This window comes from Falco biarmicus, chromosome W (genome assembly GCF_023638135.1).
Source record: "Falco biarmicus isolate bFalBia1 chromosome W, bFalBia1.pri, whole genome shotgun sequence".
In the NCBI taxonomy this organism is placed as follows: Eukaryota; Metazoa; Chordata; class Aves; order Falconiformes; family Falconidae; genus Falco; species Falco biarmicus.
The window spans coordinates 2,198,084-2,219,899 of record NC_079310.1 but is presented as its reverse complement, the minus strand read 5'-3'; the positions used below and the strand labels follow the sequence as shown (position 1 = coordinate 2,219,899).

Sequence of the window (21,816 nt, the reverse complement as noted above, 5' to 3'; positions counted from 1 at the left end):
AAAATCAGCAAACTGCTGATTTTTCTATTTAACCATCAAAAAGAGTACATCTCATTACTGCTGACTGACAGAAACATCTGGTTTTCTGTCACGCTTGAACAGTCTATTCAAAGTAATGTGGGTTTTTTTCAGAATTAAAGGTTTTCATATAATTTTTTCCTTAGGTGTGGTTTAACCCCAGATGGCAACTAAACACCACACAGCCGCTCACACGACCACCCCCTGGTGGGATGGGGGAGAGAACTGCAAGGGCAAAAGCGAGAAAACGCGTGGATCGAGATAAAACCGTTTATTAATTTAAAAAACAATGTTAATAATGATAATAATAATATGTAAGGAAAAGAGGAAAAAAAACCCAAAGAGAGAAAAATAATACCCAAGAAAGATAAGTGACGCAAATTAAAACAATTGCTTACCACCAATCGATTGATGCCTAGTCAGTCCCCGAGCATCAGCCTCCCTGCCAACCTTCCCCCTAGTTTTGTTGCTGAAACTGGTTTCAGCTGGGATAGAGTTAATTTTCTTCTCAGTAGCTAGTGCAGTGCTGTGTTTTGGATTTGGTGTGAGAGTAATGTTGATAACATACTGATGATTTTTAGTTGTTGCTGGGTAATGTTTATACTAAGTCAAGGACTTTTCAGTTTCTCAGGCCCTGCCAGCCAGAGGGCTGGAGGGGCACTAGAAATTGGTAGGGGACAATGCCAGGACAGGTGACCCAAACTAGCCAAAGGGATATTATATACCATAGGACATCATGCTCAGTATATAAACTGGAGGGAGTGGGCCAGGGCCTGCTGATTGCTGTTCAGGGACTGACTGGGCGTCAGTCAGCAGGTGGTGAGCAATTGTATTGTGCATCACTTGGTTTTTTCCTCCTTCCCTTTGGATTTTATTCCTCTCCCCTTCTCCCTCCTTTTCATTAGAATTGTTGTTATTATTATTGTTCTTTTGTTTTTTCCCCTCATATTTTATTTTAATCATTAAATTGTTCTTATCCCAATCCTTGAGTTTTACCTTTTTCCTGATTTTTCCTCCCCATCCCACTGGGGTATGGGAGGAGTGAGTGAGCTACTTACTTGTGGGCTGAGGTTAAACCATAACAATGTCATATGGTATGGAATATCCCTTTGGTCAGTTGGGGTCAGCTGTCTGGGTTGTGTTCCCTCCCAACTTCTTGTGCGCCCCCAGCCTACTCACTGGCAGGGCAATGTGAGAAGCAGAAAAAGTGTTGATGCTGTGTAAGCACTGCTCAGCAATAACTAAAATACCCCTGTGTTATCAAAACTGTTTTCAGCACAGATCCAAAATATAGCCCCATACAAGCTACTATGAAGAAATTTAACTATATTCCAGCCAAAACCATTACATTAATAATGAAGTTCAGAATCTCATTTCAAAGTATATGAATTAATAGTGGAAAAGGAGGAATAGGAATTTTATAGAATGTAGTGAGGATGATGAAGGTGTTCAAACTAGAATGTCCTTAAAGAGCTCACTTAGATGATACATCACATGCATGAGAACCAGACTCTTCTGGGATTACACTGAATTTTTTTAGGACCTACTCTGACAGGTCAAAGGTTCACACCCTGTTAACAGCACATGTAAGTTGTAATTTAGTGGCTTATATTATATATAGTTAAATTGGAGTTAAAAAAAAAAACCAAACCACATAAAAGAAGCATATAGATGACCAAAAGAAGTTTTCTTCCTTACTAAATATAGTTCCTAAGCTTGGTGTGAAGCATATAGTTCTTATTCTTGTGCTTTCCAGATTGTTCTGTCTTTGGCATTGAAAGTACCCATACGCTCAAGGGAATGCATCTCCAATGTTAGTACTCCACATAGCGTATTACAGACATGCAGCACAAAATTACATTTTGTGTTATTTAGTAATTGTGAGAACAGGGATGTCCCGTGACTGAGAGTATTGTTTAGAAACCATTAGATGCACTAAAGCACTAGTCATTCTTTTTATAAGGTAAACTATCCTATATTTCTGGTGTTCTTGTTTACAGGTACAGCAAGTACAGACTGTGCAACAGGTACAGCATGTCTACCCAGCCCAAGTTCAGTATGTGGAGGGAAGTGACACAGTCTACACAAATGGAACAATGTAAGTTGGTTATTGATCAAAATTAGAATGATTACTAAAATAAGAAGTTAAATGCACATTCTTTTAAAGACATCATATGGACTACTGTATTTTAAGTAGCAAAGAAAAATGTTTAAACAAAAACTTTATTTTTTGTCTTATTAAATCATTATTTGGGCAAAGCCAAGTTGAATTCACACCACTTGAATTAATCTAAAATGAATTCAGGTAATTGTTACAGTTGAACATAGTGTGAAGCATTTTGTTGTTTGGGGAAAAAACTTAAGTTTATGGACAAGTTTTAAGTTATGCTGATAGGAAGGATTATCTAAATTTGTTATAATATGATCATCTGTGTAATAAAGAAGTCTTTGTGTGGGCCTCCTGTTCTTCTGGTTGAAATTCTACTGGCAATTGCTGAGGCAGCTGCAGTCATTACTTACAGAAAACAATTATGTAACTTCTTTACTGTTTAGTGTAATGGATACATATTTAATTTCTTTCCAAAGGAAGGAAGGGAGAGGAATGAGAATATGTCTTTTTGCTTGTCTCTTAGAATATTCTGTTTCACGTGCTTTGTTTACCTTGGTTTGTATCATTCTCTGTGGAATACTGTTCATGGCACTGGAAAGCCAACCTTCAAGGCTTTTTGCAAAATTTGCTGATTTTCTTTGCTCTTATCTAATCAATCTTCTGTCTTAAATGGGTCTGTTAAGATGTGCTTATTATTAACAATGACCAATGTGCCAATGTGTCCTTGTTTAAGATACTGTAAAAACTGAAAGTCGCTCATAACATTGTTAAACTGTAATCAGAGACTGAAAATTTCTATGTAGGATGCCTTATCAGGCTAACTTGTTTTTGAAAAATGTCGGCCAAAGACACTGAACTGTTGAGACAGAAGAAAATATATTTCTTCATCCACCCTTGTGTAAGCTTTTCTTTTAAACGCTCTAGTACTTCTACTCTTTCAATTATGGACATGAAACCAAGCAGTGATGTTGGGAGCGTGTGGTTTATTGCCGCTCATGAAATTTTGCCTGAGTTTATAGCTCAAATATATTAAGCAGAGGATTATGTTTGTTTTACCCTATTTATATGTTAAATGCTCCAAAGACCAATGGATGTGCTCCAAGTGGTCCTAAATGGGGCATCTCTTTGCAGCTGTTGCTTCTGCTATTAATTATGTCAACTCTGGGTTCTAGTGCCTAATCTATGAACAAAAAGTCTATTCTATTCCATATACAGGGCTAGGATATAAGGTTGAAGGAAGCTATCCTATTAAAGCATTGAAAGGAGCAAGTACTAAACCTGCGGTGGGAATGGAAAATGTTCTATGACTATTAACATGGATATTCTTTCATTCTCCTTTTATAGCCATGTGCTAGCCTGATTCCAACAGAACCCTCAAGCCCTCCCAGAATTCATTTACACGTGAAAACAGCAACTAGGGCCAGTCAGTGAGGAGGAAAGGAAAACATGAGTTGGCTGGTTAACTATGATCCAGTAAGCAGGAAAGGGTTCTGGTCTTAGATAAAGAGCTCATGAAAGTGACTGGAAAGGCAAGAGCCAAGTACCAGTGGGTGGAAAGAAGAAAGTATGGTGGCAGACATACAAATCTAACAAAGAGCCAAAATGCGTGGTTGCCTGGGAAAAAGAACTTTAAAAACCAAACCAAAATAAAAACACTGACCAGAAAAGTTGCCTCCGTACAGGAGATGATGCCTATATGATTTTCCTGATATAACTGCTAATGATTTCATTTATAGATAGTACCTTAAAAGGAGATGGAAGGAGGAGCTGGCTGACACAACATAACTTGTAGTGCTATTTCATCCATCTGTAAACTGTATTTTAGTATAGTTGATAATTTATCATAGAAAAATTTAGGTTGTAAGGTAACTCCGGAGGTGATCTAGTCTAACCCTCTGCTCAAAGCAGGTCTAATTAGATCAGGTTGCTCAAGGACTTGTCCCATCAAGTCGTGTACACCTCCAAGGATAGAGGTTCCACACCCTTTCTGTTCCTGTATTTGACCACCCTCATGGAAAAAAAGTGTTTTCCTAATACCTAACCAGAACTTCCCATATTACAACTTGCATTCATTTCTTCCTGTCCTATTGTTGTGCACCTCTGAGAAGCGTCTGGCTCTGTCTTCTCTGTATCCTCCCATCAGGTAGTTGTAGAGAGCAAAAAGGTATCCCCTGAACCTTATCTTCTCCAAGCCGAACAGGCCTAGTTCTCTCAGCCTCTCCTCATATGTTATGTTCTCCAGCCCCCTGAACATCTTTGTGGTCCTCTGCTGGACTTGTTCCAGTCTGTCCACATCTCTCTTGTACCAGGGAGCCCAAAACTGGACACAGGACTCCAGATACAGTCTCACCTGTGCTAAACAGAGGGTAAGGATCACTTCCCTCAGCCTGCTGGCTACACTCTTGGTAACACAGCCCAGGATGCATTTGTCCACTTTTCTGCAAGGACCAGTGGATGGAAAGAAGAAAGCACAGTGACAGACACACAAATCTAACAGTCAAAATGCTGCTGGCTTATATTCAGCTTGCTTTCCACCAGGATCCTCAGGTTCTTCTCTGCAAAGTTGCTCTGTAGAGAGTCAGCCCCCCCCCCCAGTCTATATTGCTGCATGGGATTATTCCTTCCCAGATGCAAGATATGGCATTTGTCCATGTTAAACTTCATGAGGATCCCATCAGTCCGTTTCTCTGGCCTTTCCAGGTCCCTCTGACCTCCAGCATATAGAGCACACACACACCCCCTCCCATTTGGTGTCATCTGCAAACTTGCTGAGAATGCATTCTGTCCCATCATCCAAGTCACTAATGAAGACCTTAAACAGCATTGGTCCCAGTACTGATCCCTGAGAGACCCCGCTAGTTACTGGCCCACAGCTGGACTTTGCACCACAGATGACAACTCCTTGAGCCCAGCAGTCTAGGCAATTTTTCCACCCACCTTATTGTTCACTTATTCAGCCCCTATCTCAAAAGTTTGGTGATACAGAGATTATGGGAGACTGTGTGAAAGGCCTTTCTTCAGTCAAGGTATACAACATCCACTGCCTCTCCTTGTCCACAGTGCCAGTCACCTTGTCATAGAAAGCAATGAGTTTAGTCAGGCATGATTTGCCCTTAGTAAATCCCTGTTGGCTGCTCCCAATCACCTTCTTGTCCTTCATGTATTTACAAATAGCTTTCAGGAGGATTTGTTCCATAACCTTTCTGGGGACTGAGGTGAGGCTGACTGGCCTGTAGGTCCCGGTATCCTCCTAGTTGTCCTTGAAGAAGCGTGTGATATGACTTTTTCCCAGTCATCGTGAACTTCCCCCAGTTGCTGCGACCTTTTGAGGATGATAGAGAGTTGCCTTGCAATGACATCAGTCAGCTCCTTCAGCACCCTTGGATGCATCCCACCTGGTCCCATGGGCTTGTGTGCATCTAGAAGGCTTAAGTGCTCCTTAACTGCATCTTCCTAGCTACAGGAGACCGATTTCCAGCAAGCTCTAGCAGTTTTAACAGGTTCTGTCAGGTGTTCTTGATTAAAGAGGGCATTGAGCTTTTGTTCCAGCTGACTCCTGATTAGGTACAGTCAAGCACCCTTTCAGCAAATACTAGGAGTGGCCTATATAAGCGCCAGCCTAGAGCACAATGAACAGTCAGCAGTTTGTTACAGGAAATGGTCTCCAGCAGCTGTTAGGGCAACTGTCCCTGGAGCGTCAGAGGCCTTGGTCTAGGTGAAGCTCCAGAAAGAGGATACAGTTCTGTAGGTCTCGGGCTGTAGGATGTGCCTGGGGTTTTGCTGATGCTGGGGCAGTAGAAGATAGTCTTATAGCCTGCAGGTGGTGTGTGCTTGTTAAGGATCTGTGTTGCCATGTAAAGGAGTTACGGGAGGAGGTCAGCAGACTGTATAGCATCAGAGATGATAAGAAAGAGATTGACCAGTTCTCCTCTGAAATCCTGTAGCTTCAAGAGCCCGAACCCCCAACTGTACTGAAGGGGCAGGAGAGTTTGTGCTTATTGGGTTGGGAAGTGGAGACTCCCGTGATGGTGGAGGGTGGAAGCTTGTGACCTCTGGCATCGGGAGGAAGGCTCCCCCTCCACCTGAAGATTTGCAACTACAAAATAGAATTAGTGCCCTCATAGCAGATGAGGAGCTGGGAGGTCTGTCAAACAAAACATCGATGCTGGGTGAACCTGAGTCATGAAGTAGTGAGTAACTTACTACTGAGGGGCATGGAGACTCCCACGTGCTGAACTGACCAATTGTTTAGGGAGGTGGGCTTGGATGTGGGACATGGTTGAAATCCTGCTAAGGCTTCTCTGGCCCTCAGGTTATTCATCTCTGCTGCTCTTCCATGTAGGCACCAATGATACTGCCAAGGGGAAACCTACCTGGAAAGTGTCAAGTGTGGCTATATGACTGGGGGAAATGGACAAGGACAGGGGGGGCTCGTTAATGTTCTTCTTGATCTTACTGGTGAGGGGAAAGAGCTTGAGGATGAGTGGATGGATCCTGCAGGTCAACAATTGGGGGTGTGACTGGTGCTGGCAGCAAGGTTTTCAGTTTTTACAGAATCACAGAATGGTTGAGGTTGGAAGGGACTTCTGGAGGTCATCTTGTCCAACCCCCTGCTCAAGCAGAGCCACCTAGAGCCAGTTTCCCAGGAATATGTCCAGATGGCTTTTGAATATCTCTATGGAGGGAGACTCCACAATCTCTCTGGGCAACCTGCTCCAGTGCTCAGTTACCCTCATAGTAAAAGAGCCTTATGGCCAGATGGAACCTCCTGTATTTCTTTTTGTGCCCATTGCCTCTTGTCCTGTCACTAGGTACCAATGAAAAGAGCCTGACTCCATCTTCTAGGCACCTTCCCTTCAGGTATTTATATACATTGAGAAGATTCCCACCCCAAGCTTTCTCTTCCTTAGGCTAAAGAGTCCTAGCTCTCTCAGCCTTTCTTCATAGGAGACATGCTCCATTCCCTTAATCATCTTCATGTCCCATCATTGGACTCTTTTCAGTATGTCGATGTCTCTCTTGTACCGGGGAGCCCAGAAGTGGACACAGGACTCCAGGTACACAGTACTCAACTGGTGCTGAATAAAGGGGAAGGATCACCTACCTGGACCTACTGGTAATAATTTGCCTAATGCATCCCAGGATACCGTTAGCCCTCTTTGTGGCAAGGGCACATTGCTGTCTCATGTTCAACCTGGTGTCCACCAGGACCCCCAGGTCCTTTTCTGCAAAGCTGCTTTCCAGATGGGTGGCCCCCCTGGCATGTACCAGTGCGTGGGGTTGTTCCTCCCCAAGGGCAGGACTTGGCACTTCCCCTTGTTGAACTGCATGAGGTTCCTCTCAGCCCATTTCTCCATCTTGTCAAGGTCCCTCTGGATGGCAGCACAGCCCTGCGATGTATCAGCCTCTATTCCCAGTTCTGTGTCATCAGCCAACTTGCTGAGGGTACGCTCTGCCCCATCATCCAGATCACTAATGAAGACATTGAACAGTACTGGACCCAGTATTGATCACTGGGGTACACTGCTATTTACTGTCCTCCAACTAGACTTTCTGCCACTATGACCATGGGATCCTCTTTGAGGATGGAGGACTGCTAGGGAGAGACCGAATCCACATGACCAAGTGGGGCACAAACAGCTTTGCCAACCTGGCAAGGAGAGCTTTACACTAGGAATGATGTGGAAGGGATGACCAACAGTCAAGTGAGGAAGTCATAGATAGTCACTGGATGGGCAAGCAAAGGATGTGGGGTAAGCAAGAGGGACCTCATAATCAACAAAACAGGGTTGAAAGTGGACCACTTCAAGCATATGCACATAACTAAGGAAGTGTCAGGAGATCAGCATTATGGGAAAGCTTTCATGCCCTTTTGGGGAAATTGGTACGACTGGATGCCTCTCCAAAGTGCCTGCACACTTATGCATGCAACATGGGGGAAAATAGGAGGAATTAGATGTCTCTGATCACTTGCAGGGCTATGACCTCAGGGATCACAGAGATATTGTGGAATGGCTCATACAAGTTGATGCTGCAATGGATGGATGCAGAATCTTTAGGGAAAACAAGCCAAGAAAGTGCTCTATATGAAAGAGGATCTGGAATGCATGGAGATTTGTCTAGGGATGGATGATAAGCCAGTTGAGAGCTTAAGGGTCTGGATTAGATGACATACCAGCGTGGGTGATGATGTGGGTATCTGATACAGACTGCCTGATCGGGAGGAAGTAGATGAAGTCTTGTGGTGGGTTGACCGTGGCTGGCTGCCAGGTGCCCGCCAAGCTGCTCTATCACTTCTCAACAGAATGGGGGAGAAAAATGTGATGAAAAGCTCATGGGTCGAGATAAGGATAGGGACATCATTCAGCATTTATTGTCACAGGCAAAACAGACTTGGCTTGGGGGAGATTAGTTTATTGCCAATTAAACAGAGTAGGATAATGAGGAATAGGAACAAATCTAAAAACACCATCTCCCCACCCCTCCCTTTTTCCCAGGCGCAACTTTGCTCCCAACTCTTCTACCTCCTCCCTCTGAGAGGTGCATGGGGATGGGGAATGGGGGTTGCGGTCAGTTCATAATGTTTTGTCTCTGCCTTCTCCTTCTTCCTCATGCTCTTTCCCCTGCTCCAGTGTGGGGTCCCTCCCACGGGAGACAGTCCTTCATGACCTTCATGCTTCACCATGGTCTTCACCACGGGCTGCAGGGGAATCTCTGCTCTGGCACCTGGAGCACCTCCTCCCCCTCTTTCTTCACTGACCTTGGTGTCTGCAGAGTTGTTTCTCTCACGTATTCTCACTCCTTTCTCCCAGCTGCTGTTGTGCAGCAGACTTTACCCTTTCTTAAATATGTTATCACAGAGGTGCTACCACTGTCTCTGATTGGCTCAGACTTTGGCCAGCAGTGGGTCCATCTTGGAGCCAGCTGAAACTGGCTCCTTCTGACATGGGGACAGTTTCTGGTGTCCTCTCATAGAAGCTGTCCCTGCACCCCCCACCTCTACCAATACCTTGCCATGTAAAACCAATACAGGTTGTCTTCAGGCAACTGGAATAAGCCTCATGTTCGCAGGCTCTGGTTCTCATGAGAGACTTGAACAACCCCAATATCTGCTAGAGGGACAACAAAGCGGGGCACAAGCAACCCAGGAGGACAGTTAAGCAATGCAACTGGTTGTCCAGAGAAGTTTGTGTAGTTTCCATCCTTAGATCTTTTCAAGACCTGAGTGGGTAAATCCCTGAGCAAACTGGTCTGAATTCAGCATTGACCATGCTTTGAGCAGGAGGTTGGACTAGAGACCTCCTGAGGTTCCTTCCAAGCTGAATTATTCTTTGATTCTATATTATGTAACAATTATTTAGTTTCTGATTTAACAAACAGAACTGGACACTTCACCTAAGACCCTTTAAAAAAACCTTATGATCAGCAGTGAAAATTCTTTTTGGCATTCCTACAGGTACATCAGTAATTGCAGCAATTGTTTCCTATCTCCTGAAAGCTTCCATCATTAATTTTCCACCTTCAGTTTTTGCCTGAGTGCTTTTGCTTTTAAAGAGCGAAGACCTGCAGGAAATGGCAATTATTGTAATACTGTGGTTTCCTCAAGTAAGCTCAAAGTACCCCAAACCATTGCCAACATGCTGTTTATTTTAGTTCCGAAGAACAAAATGCAATGTGCAGTGTTCAAAGACAGTATCAATAAGCAATATATAAGAATGTGTTTAACTAACAGAAGGTAGGATTGCTCTTACTGCTGTGAAATCTTGGTGGTGAAGAACGAGTGCTGCTACAGTAATGAAGAAGAAAAAACTAGAAAAGGGAGATCATATTATCTTTAAATGAGTCGTGTGTCGTCGTCCCGTCTGTCCGTCCCCCCCCATCTAAGAAGAAACAGTGCAAGTAAAGACTGGATTTTGTTTATGAGGCAAAACACCATGTTTTGTAGAGTAAGAATGAATGGTTAATGGAAGTCACCTAATGTGAGAAATGCTCTTTTTCAACTTGAGTAATTGATTAATTCTGTAATTAGGAGCTTCCGCTAGCAAAGTTAGCCAATTTACTTATAAAGAAAGAAATATTTTATTTTTCACAGCATCCTTTTCTTCAAATTTGTAGTGATAACTAGTTTATGTAACTGCCCCCAAATGTGGATGCTCATCTGAAATTTAATTTGGATTTATAAAACTTCTTAACTTCTGTATGAGCTCCATGGAACAGGCTTTTTTGTCTTTTTTTTTTTTCCTTTCTTTTTCTTTCTTGAGGTTTCCAGGCAAAGAACAAACACTCTTTTGCACTGTCAATCATCTAACCCACTTATGCTTCTACATAAACATTTTTTGTATGCACTTACTAATTAACTAAGCATTCATTCATGTTAATTTATTACCTTCAGGATAAGAGTCAAAGTATAAGGAATACTGTAAATAATGTGTCAATGATATTTAGTTCTTTAAGGAATTATTATTTTTTTCTGGACAAATGCTATGTAAAACACCTAACATAAGATCTTTTTCACCCCACTGTATTACAGGATGATCTGTTTTAAAAAATATGTGTGGAAAGCAGCAGCTCAGTGTCATCCTGATTTAAAAAAGAAAAAAAAAAGTCTTTAGCTATGAAGAAAGAGGAATTCTAAGTTCTAAATAAATAGTATTCCCTCTTTCTAGCTAAACACTGTATTATTAGAGAAAAGACAGTGGCTCTGGTCTTTTGCTAGAATCATTAGATAATAATCAATGTTACTCCTGACTCAGGTAAAGAGTGTTTGACTTCTTTTTAAACAAAGAATTTGGGCTTTTTCCTACACAGTAGGTTTTCATCCATTTTGTGGCCACTAAAAGCTTTTCACAAAAATTTCAACTGACCAAATTTTACATAGAGCTTGTTTTTCAAAAAGGTTTTTCCTCACTGTTAATTTCTTTTATGGTAATATTTATTAGGAAGTTATGTGACAGAGTAGGTTTTGAGGATTATTCCTCATCCCCCCAATATTGAAAATCAGGAAAAGAAAAAAAAAAGATGAAAGTCATAAAAATAGAATTATCAGTTTACATCCTTACTAAATTAAATACATTTTTCCCATTTGTTTGGCTACCTGCTGTTGGTAACTTTCTGATTATCCAGAGAAAAAGAAAACTGCCTATGGTGGGGTATTTCTACAAAGCAGTACTGGCAGATATTTTCCTGAGTTGGTTCTTACAGCATAGCTAACAGAGGCAGCTAACATGCAGCACTTTGCTCAGAAGGGGACCAGAAACTTTGCAGAGAACAGCATCCATGTCCTGAGCAACGGTGTTAATGTGTCACAGGGCACCAACTCCAGCCATCAGAGCAACTATCCCTATAATGTCAGAGGCCTCAATCCAGACCGAACTCCCGAGGGAAGATGCAGCTCTCAGAGTACAATGAGTGCCTGGGGTCTCTCACTAAGGCTGGGGCAGAGTGAGACGGTTTCCTTGCCTGCAGGAGGTGTGCAGTGGTACAGTTGGCAGCTGCCAAGGAGGTGCTGGAAGAGGTCAGCAGACTACGTGATATCAGAGACAGTGAGAAAGAGATCAACTGGATCTTTTTCGAGACCCTGTAGCCTGAGCCCTCAGCTGCATTGAAGGAGGATCAGGTGGCCTGTGCTTATTGGGTTAGGAAATGGTGAAGGCTGGAAGCTTGTGGCTTCTGGCAACAGGAAGAAGGCTCCTGCTCCACCTGCATATCTCCAACTAAAGAACAGGTTCAGTACCCTCACAGCAGATGAGGGTCTGGGAACTCTGTCCAATGAAGCATTCGAGCTAACTAAGTCTGAGCCATGCAGCAGCACCAGAAGGAAGTGGCAAGTGACAATAGTGGGAGATACCATGCTGTAGGGGACGGGGGCCCACATCTGCTGACCTGACCTGATGTGTTGGGAGGTTTACTGCTTGCTGGGGGTTGGAGACGGGATGCTGTGGAGATACTGCCAAGGTTTGTTCATCCCTCAGACTATTGCTACTTGCGAATCTTCACATGGGCACCAACGATACTGCCGGAGGAGACCTGGAGCATATCAAGTGTGACTACGTGCATCTGGAGTCAATGGTCAAGGGCATGGGGGTCCAGGTAGTGTTCTCCTTGATCTTTCCAGTGAGAAGCAAGGGCTTGAGGAGGAACGGAAGGATCCTTTGGGTCAACAGTTGGTTGCCCAGCTGGGGATGACAATTGGTATTTGTATTTTACGACCATGGGGACCCTTCTTTAAGGACTGAAGACTGCTAGAGAGAGATGGGATCCACCTGACCAAGTGGGGCAAAACCATCTTTACCAACAGGCTGGCCAGCTTGGTGAAGAGAACTTTAGACTAGAAATGACAGAGGAGGGAGATGACGACCCACAATCAAGCGAGGGAGTGGTGGAATGGGTTGGCAAGCAAAGGGTGCAGGGTGTTATGGAAAAGAGAGAGCTTGTAATCAGCAAAACAGGGCTGAAGGAGAGACACTCTGCTGGACACAATTCTTACAAACAAGGAAGCTTTTCTTACAATTCTTACAAAGTGGTCGGTGATGTGAAGGTTGGGGGGGCAGCCTGGGCTGCATTGACCATGAGATGGTGGAGTTGAGAATACTGAGAGGAGGGAACAAGGCACATGGCAGGATCACAACTCAAAACTTCAGGAGAGCAGACTTTGGCCTGTGCAGGGACCTGCTTGGAAGAATCCCATGGGAGACAGTCCTGGAGAGCAGAGGGGGTCCAGGAGACCTGTTTGATATTCAAGGATCACCTCCTGAAGCTCAAGAATGGTCCATCACAATGAGCAGGAAATCAAGCAAAGGTGGCAGGTCTTCATGGACAAACAAAGAGCTCCCAACTAAACTGAAACACGAAAAGGAAGCATACAGGAGCTGGGAAAAGGGGCAAGTGACCCAGGAGGAATGCAGGGACACTGTCCAAGTGTGCAGAGATGGGGCTAGGAAAGCCAAAGACCACCTGGAGTTGAAATTGGTGAGGGATGTGAAGGTCAACATTAAGGGTTTCTACAGGTACATCAGCAGCAAAATGAAGACCAGAGAAAATGTGGGCCTGCTGCTGAATCAGGTGGGGGACCTGATGGAATACTGAGGTACTGAATGCCGCCTTCACCTCAGTCTTTACTGGTAAGGATTGCCTTCAGGAATCCCAGGCCTCTGAGACCAGAGGGAAAGTCTGCAGCAAGGAAGAATTCTCTTCAATAGAGGAGGACCCAGTTAGGGAAACATTTAAACAAACCGAAGATGCACAAGTTCATGGGACCTGATGGGATGCACCCATCCCATCAGTGCTAAGGGAGCTGGCTGATGTCATTGCGAGGCCACTCTCAATTATCTTTGAACGGTCATGGTGATCAGGGGAGATTCCTGAGGACTCAAAGAAAGCAAATGACACTCTAGTCTTCAAGAAGGGCAAGAAGGAGGATCTGGGGAACTACAGGATGGTCAGCTTCACCTCTATTCCTGGGAAGATGATGGAGAAAATAGTCCTGGAAGCCATTTCCAAAGAAGGTGCTTGGTAGGAATCAGCCTGGATTTAGGAGCGGGAGATCATGCCTGACCAATATGATAAGTCTTCTACAATGAGTCAACTAGCTTGGCGGACAAGGGGAGAGCAGCGGATGCTGTTCATCTTGACTTTAGCAAGGCTTTCGACACTGTCCCCCATAACATCCTCATAGACAAGCTGATAAAGTACAGGTTAGATAAGTGGACAGTGAGGTGGACTGAAAACTGGCTGAACTGCCAGGCCCAGACAGTTGTGATCAGAAGCATAAAGTCTAGATGGAGGCCAGCCTCTAGTGGTGTCCCCTGGGGTTGATCCTTGGGCCAATACTGTTTAACAATTTCATTAATGACCTGGACAATGTGACAGAGTGCACCCCTCAGCAAGTTTGCCAATGATACAGAACTGGGAGGAGCGGTTGATAGACCAGATGGCTGTTGTGCCGTTCAGAGGGACCTCAACAGGCTGGAGAAATGGGCAGACAGGAAACTCATGCAGTCCAACAAAGGGAAATGCCAAGTCCTGCCCCTAAGGAGCAATAACACAACGCACCGGTACAGGCTAGGGGCTGACTGGCTGGAAAGCAGCTTTGCAGAGAAGGACATGGGGGTCCTGGTGGACAACAAACTGAACGTGAGCCAGTAACGTGGCCTTGCAGCAAAGGAGGCCAACGGTATCCTGAGCTGCATTAGGAACAGTGTTGACAGGAGGTCAAGGGAGGTGATTGTTCCCCTCTAGTCTCAGCTCGGAGGCCACACCTGGAGTATTGTGTCCAGTTCTGAGATCCTCAGTACAAGAGATGTGGACATACTGGAGTGAGTCCAGCAAAGGGCCACTATGATGATCTAGAGCATTTGACATAGGAGGAGATGCTGAGAGAGCTGGGATTGTTTAGCCTGGAAAAGAGAAAGTTCAGGAGGGATCTTATCAATATGTCTAAATACCTGATGGGAGGATGTATTGAAGATGGAGCCAAACTCTTCTCAGTGGTGCCCAGTGACAGGACAAGAGGGAATGGGCACAAATTGAAACATAGGAAATTCCGTTTAAACTCTAAGAAAAAAACTTTTTTACTCTAAGGGTGGTCAAACACTGGACCAGGTTGCCCAGAGAGGTTGTGGAGTCCCCATCCTTGAAGATATTCAAAACCTGACTGGACGGTGTTCTGAGCAACTTGCTCTGGTTGATCCCGCTTTGAGCGAGGGTTGGGAGGGGGTTTGGACTAGACAGTCTCCAGAGATCCCTTCCAACCTCAACTACTCTACTATTTTATGGTTCTGTGATTACACTTGAAGTCACCATGACAGGTGTCATTTACAGTATCAAAAGTAGCTTTGCTAGCTACAAGGATAGCTGAGGTTCTATGTCTTAAAATATTAATCCAGCTTTATAAAGTGATTATTGTTTGGTCCACGGAAAGGATATAAAACTTAGTATTTACAAGAATTATACTGAATTGTAAATAGGAAATTTCTTTTTAATATTTAACATGACATACAAAACATACAGTAAATGTTTTAGGAAGGAATTTAAATTACAGGCACCACTTCCAGGAAGATCAACCTGAACTTTGCAACTGATAAGTTGTTAAACCAGGGGCGATCCCAGACACCAAACTGGGAGGGATGTGGGAATTAATAGAACTATGCAAACCAATGAAGGGACTTGCAGGGGGAAGGGGAAGCAGGGAGAAGCCAAGAGGGAGCATAGACAGAAAGGGGGATAAAACAGGCCTGTCACAGGTAAAAAGGGGCCAGTCAGTACGCTTGTCTGGCTGAGCCCTATGCCTGATCACTGCAGTCTGTCCTATTTTCTTACATTTTCTTTTTAAATCATTTCTTAATTATCTCTCTGCTTAATCTCACACTCTGTCCCCTGTGTATGTGTGCTGCAAGGAACAGGTGCCAGCTGCTGGTGAGACCTGTGTGTGTGTGAGTGAAATTCAGTGCCCAGCTGCTGGAGTCAGACTGGGGGGGTGTAGGCACCCTGGGGCCCCTGGTGTCAGCTACGGGAGTGAGTGCAGGTCCTAGCATCAGTAGTTGGAGGGGCCATAGCTCTCTAGATCATCATCATAGAATCATCATATGGTTTGGGTTGGAAGCAACCTTTAAAGGTCCAACCCCCCCTGCCGTGGGCAGGGAAACCTTTCACTAGATCAGGTTGCTCCTAATGCACCCCAGGATGCGGTTTGCTCTCTTGGCTGCCAGGGCACACTCCTGACTCATATTGAGCCTGTTGTCAACCAGCACCCCCAGATCCCTTTCCGCAGGGCTGCTCTCCAGCCACTCCTCTCCCAATTTATACTCGTGCCCGGCATTACTCCATCTTAGGTGCAGAATCTGGCATTTGGACTTGTTAAATTTCATCCCATTAATCATAGCCCAATGCTCCAATCTATCTAGATCCCTCTGCAAGGCCTCTTGTCCTGCAAGAGAGTCAACAGCACCTCCCAGTTTGGTATCGTCAGCAAACTTGCTAATGGTGCATTCAATTCCTGCTTCCAGATCATTGATAAAAATATTGAACACAATTGGCCCTAGAATTGGGTCCTGAGGAACACCACTGGTGACCGGTTGCCAGCCAGATGTAGCCCCATTCACTACAATTCTCTGAGCCTTGCCGTTCAGGCGGTTCTTCACCCAGCGCACCATGTACCTGCTCATCTCACAGTTGGACAGCTTGTCCAGAAGGATGCTATGAGGGACAGTATCCAGAAAGACTACATCCACTGCCTTCCCTTCATCCACTAGGTGGGTGACCTTACCATAGAAGGATATCAAATTAGTTAGACAAGACTTTCCCTTTGTAAACCCACGTTGACTGTGCCCGATGATTGCATTATTCCTTAAATGCCTTTCAATAGTACCCAGTATGATCTTCATAATTTTCCCAGGAACTGAGGCTAGACTAACGGGTCTGTAGTTCCCTGGGTCTTCCCTCATGCCCTTCTTGTAAATTGGAATAACGTTGGCTAGCTTCCAGTCAGCGGGGACCTCCCCAGACTCCCAAGACCTTTGGTAGATGATCGAGAAGGGTACTGCCGTAACATCCGCTAGCTCCTTCAGAACTCTGGGGTGAATCCCATCAGGCCCCATGGACTTGTGTACATTCAGATGATACAGCTGGTCCCTTACAGTTTCAGTGTCCACAAATGGAAAGTCACTGTTCCCACGCTCATGGTCCTCCGACTCCGGGGACTGGGCAGCCCGAAGTCTCTCAGTATTATTAAAGACTGAGGCAAAAAAAGCATTGAATGCCTCTGCTTTTTCTGCATCGCTATTAGTCAGGTGACCATCTTCAACAGGTATCGGTCCAATGTTTACTTTAGACCTCCTCTTGCCGTTAATGTACTTTAAAAAGCCCTTGTTTGTCACAACACTGCCCAGTTTCAACTCTAATTGAGCTTTGGCCTTTTGTGTCTTCTCCCTGCATATATGAACCACAGCTCTGTACTCTTCCTGTGAAGCCCGACCTCGCTTCCAGAGATCATGCAATTTCTTTTTCCTCTTGAGCTCCACGAGGAGTTCCCTGTTCAGCCAAGCTGGTCTTCTGCCCTGCTTGCTTGACTTTTGACACACTGGAATTGCCTTCTCCTGTGCTTCTAAAAGGTGGTTCTTAAAGACTGACCAGCACTCATGGACTCCTAAGCCCTCAAAAGCAGATTCCTAGGGGACACTGCTAAGTAGCTCCCTGAATCACTTAAAGTTTGCTCTCTTGAAGCCCAGCGTAGCAACTCTGCTGACCTTTTTTTCTCACTACACTGAAAATTTTACACTCAACCCTTTTGTGATCACTGTGGCCAAGACAGCCACCTACCATCACGTCTCCCACAAGCCCTTCTCTGTTCACAAACAACAACTCCAGGAGGGCATCTTTCCTAGTTGGCTCACGGAGTACTTGTGCCGAGACATTATCTCCCACAAACTTCAAGAATTTCACAGACTGCTCATCTCTAGCAGTATGATATTCCCGGTTGATGTCTGGGAAGTTGAAATCTCCCATAAGAACAAGGGCTACCAATCCAGAGATTTCTCCCGATTGCCTACAGAAGAACTCATCAGTGCTGTCATCCTGGCTGGGCGATCGGTAGTAGATACCCACTGCAACATCTCCTTTGTTTTCCACACCCCCACCCCACCCCAGTCCTCACCCAGAGGCTCTCTACCACATCACCGCTAACTGTACGGGCTGTGCAATCAAACCTCTCCCTTACATATAGTGCAACACCTCCACCTTGCCTGCCCTGCCTGTCCTTCCTGAACAGCACGTAGTCCTCCATCCCAGCACGCCGATCGTGGGACTCATTCCATCAAGTCTCACTAATAAGAATGATATCATAGTTCTGGGAACTAACCAGCACTACCAGTTCATCCTGTTTCTTTCTCATTGTCCAGGTTTCAGCTGGGATAGGGTTAATTTTCTTCTTAGTAGCCGGTGCAGTGATGTGTTTTGGATTTGGTGTGAGAACAATGCTGATACGAAGCTGATGTTTTTGGTTGTTGCTGGGTAATGTTTATCCTAAGTCAAGGACTTTTCAGGTCCTTGGGCCCTGCCAGTGAGAGGGCTGGAGGGGGACGGGAAATTGGGTGGGGACACAGCCGGGACAGCTGACCTGAACTAGCCAAAGAGGTATTTCATACCATATGACGTCAAGCTGAGTATATAAACTGGGGGAAGAAGAAGGAAGAGGGGGACATCTGGCATTATGGCGTTTGTCTTCCCGAGTAACCGTTACGCGCGATGGAGCCCTGCTTTCCTGGGGATGGCTGAACACCTGCCTGCCGATGGGAAATAGTGAATGAATTCCTTGTTTTGCTTTGCTTGCATGCGTGGCTTTTACTTTACGTATTAAATTGGTCTTATCTCAACCCTTGAGTTTTACATCCCTTTCAGATTCTCCTCCCCATCCCTCTGGGTGAGGGGGAGTGAGCAAGTGGTGGCGTGGTGCTTGATTGCCGGCTGGGGTTAAACCATGAAACTCATACTATGTGCATTGGTGTACAAGCATTTCAGATATGCTCCTGAACCCTAAATATAAATATGAATCTGTCCTCTTTCAGTTTCAAAATGTTGCTCCTTGTCCTGTCACTACAGGCCCTAGTAAAAAGTCTCTCTCTTCCCCCTTTATATATAGTAAGGCTGCAATAAGGTCTCACTGGAGCCTTCTCTTCTCCAGGCTGAATAACCCCAGCTCTCACAGCCTTTCCTCATAGGAGAGGTGTTCCAGCCCTCTGATCATTATCATGGACCTCCTCTGGACCCACTCTAACAGAACTGGATGCCCCAGAGCTGGATGCAGTACTCCAGGTGGGGTCTCACAAGAGCGGAGTAGAGGGACGGAATTGAACTGCTGGCCATGCTTCCTTTTGTGCAGCCCAGGATGCGATTGGCTTTCTGGGCTGCAAGTGCACATTGCCGGCTCATTGTCCAATTTTTCATCCACCAGTATCCCCAAGTCCTTCTTTGCAGGGCTGCTCTCAGTCCATTCATCCCCAGTCTGTACTGATACTGGGGATTGCCCTGACCCAGGCGCAAGACCTTGGACTTGGCCTTGTTGAACTTCATGAGGTTTACATGGGCCCGCTTCTCGAGCTTGCCCAGGTCCCTCTGGATGCCATCCCTTCCCTCTAGCAAATTAACTGCATCCCTCAGCTTGGTGTCATCTGCAAACTTGCTGAGGGTGCACTCAGTCCCACCGTCTGTGTTGATGAAGATATGAAATGGTACTGGTCCCAATATGGACCCCTGAGGGACACCACTCGTCACTGGTTTCCACTCGGACACGGAACCATTGACTATAACTCTTTGGACATGGCCATCCAGCCAGTTCCATATCCATCTAACAGTCCATCGATCAAACTCATCTCTCTCCAATTTAGTGGCCAGAATGTTGTGGGGGACCATATCCAAGGCCTTATAGATGTCCAGGTAGATGGCATCCATACCTCTTCCCTTGTCCACCGATGCAGTCACTCCAGCGTAAGAAGGCCACTAGATTAGTCAGGCATGATTTGCCCTTGGTGAAGCCATGCTGGCTGTCTCTAATCACCTCCCTGTCATCCATATGCCTCAACATATCTTCCAGGAGGATCTGCTCCATGATATTACCAGGCACCACGGTGAGGCTGAGTGGCTGGCAGTTCCCAGGGTCCTCCTTTTTACCCTTTTTAAAAATGGGTGCAGTTTCCCTTTTACCAGTCACCGAGGACATAGTCTGACTGCCATGACTTCTCAAATATAATGGAGAATGGCTTAGCAACTACATCAGCCAATTCCCTCGGGACCCTGGCATGCATCTCGTTGAGTCCCATGGACTCGTGTATGCTCAGGTTCCTTAGGTGGTCTTGAACCTGATCTCCTCCTATGATGGGAGGAACTTCATTCTCCCAGTCCCTGTCTAGAGGTTCAGGGGATTGAGAGATGTGAGAAGAGACATTGCCAGTTTCAGGGTGATTGAAGTCCCACAAGAGGATCAGAGCCTGGGAGCGCAATGCTTCCTGTAGTTGGAGTGCTTCATCAACATCCTCCCCTTGATCCGATGGCCTGTAGTGAACACTAACCGTGAGGTTTCCTTTGTTGGCTTTTCCCTTATTTTTACCCATAAGCTCTCAACTTGTTCATCGCTTTTTCTCAAAGACAGATCTGTGCAGTCAATACAATTTTTTACATAAAGGCAATCCCCCCCCTTCCTTCCTTTCCTGTGCTTTCTGAACAGTTTATTGCCATCAATTGCAGCGCTCCAGTCGTGCGATTCATCCCACCAAGTTTCAGTGATAGCAAATATATTATAGCTTTCTAGGTGTACAGCGGCTTCCATCATTTCCTGTTTGTTACCTATGCTGCATGCATTGCTATAGAGGCATTTTAGTGGGCCTATCAACCTTGTCACCTTTTAGAGGAACAGAGCTTATTTCCTTGAGGCATTTCACAGATGTTTCCTTGTTAGTTTCTAATATTTCTTTCATAATTTATTTTAATATTATATATTATATTTTATAGATATGTAGTTATAATTTCTTTTTAATTTTTAACAAAACATACAAAACATAATAAATCTATATAATAAATTTATACTGCCTGGAAACCCTATTGAAAATAATTTACTACCAAAAGCAGCCATAAAAAATACCATGCATGAGCAATGATGGATGCTCTAAAATCAACTTTAAAAAGAAATCTCTAATCCTCATAATGGTCAGTTGGCCATAATACTAGAATCAATTGATGAATCTTTCATACTGGAAATAACAGAACAGAAAGTATAGTAGACTGGTATAATAAACAGGACTTAAAATGTTTCAGTTTTATGTTGGTTTAATAGGTATCAAAACTGATAAAGTTTTAGCAGTCACTGATAATACATAAACATTTAATTATCCAAAAATGAAATGACACAGCATATACATTTTGATTTTTTAATTAACCTTGTCACCTTTTTTAGACAATGTATTGGGTCTGTTTGAGCCCCATAACAGCCCTTATAGTGCTTAGCCTGTATTGATAGCTAGAAAGGTGGTGATAACACAACAGTGTTTTCACTACTGCTGAGCAGTGCTCGCGCAGCATCAAGGCTGTCTATTCAACCTCCCTCCCATCTCTCACCAGTAGCCTGAGGGTGGGCAAGATCTTGGGAGGGGACATTGCCTGAACGGCTGACACAAACTGACTAAAGGGATATTCCATATCATATGATGTATGCTCAGATATAAATGCTAAGAGAAAGGGGGGGGGGGGGCATTCGTTATCTACGATGTTTGTGTTCTGGAGCAATCTTTGTGTGTACTGAAGCCCTGCTTCCCGGGAAGTGCCCAAGCATCGCCTGCTGATGGGCAGTAGAGAATAACATCTTTTGTTTTCCTTTGCTTCCATGCGCACATGCATTTTGCTATTTCTTCATTAAACTGCCTTTATCTTGACACACAAGTTTTTTTCCCCTCTCATTTTCTCCCTCCCTGTTCTCCTGAGGAGGGGAGTGATAGAGCAGCTTGGTAAGCACCTGGCAAGCAGCCAAGATCAACCCATCACAGAGGAACAGAGCCTAATTTGTTTGAGGCATTTCACAGGTGCTTCCTTGTTGGTTTCTAGTACATCAGCAGACCTTGGCTCATTTGTCTGGACAGCAAATGGATGCTTCAGTGCCTTTCAGTAAGGTATCTTGAAGATTCACAGAACATCCACAATTGCCTAAA

General features: G+C 44.7%; 1 protein-coding gene across 3 annotated transcripts in view; it reads left to right on the top strand.

Moving 5' to 3' along the window:
- The window catches only part of LOC130142041 (transcription factor RFX3-like), a 194,026-nt gene that overhangs the window by 96,883 nt on the left and 75,327 nt on the right, over nucleotides 1-21,816 (top strand). For all 3 annotated transcript variants that reach the window (XM_056323454.1, XM_056323455.1, XM_056323456.1), the window contains exon 3: nucleotides 2,019-2,116. In XM_056323454.1, the coding sequence (XP_056179429.1) occupies nucleotides 2,019-2,116 (98 nt within the window). The remainder of the gene's footprint in view (nucleotides 1-2,018; nucleotides 2,117-21,816) is intronic.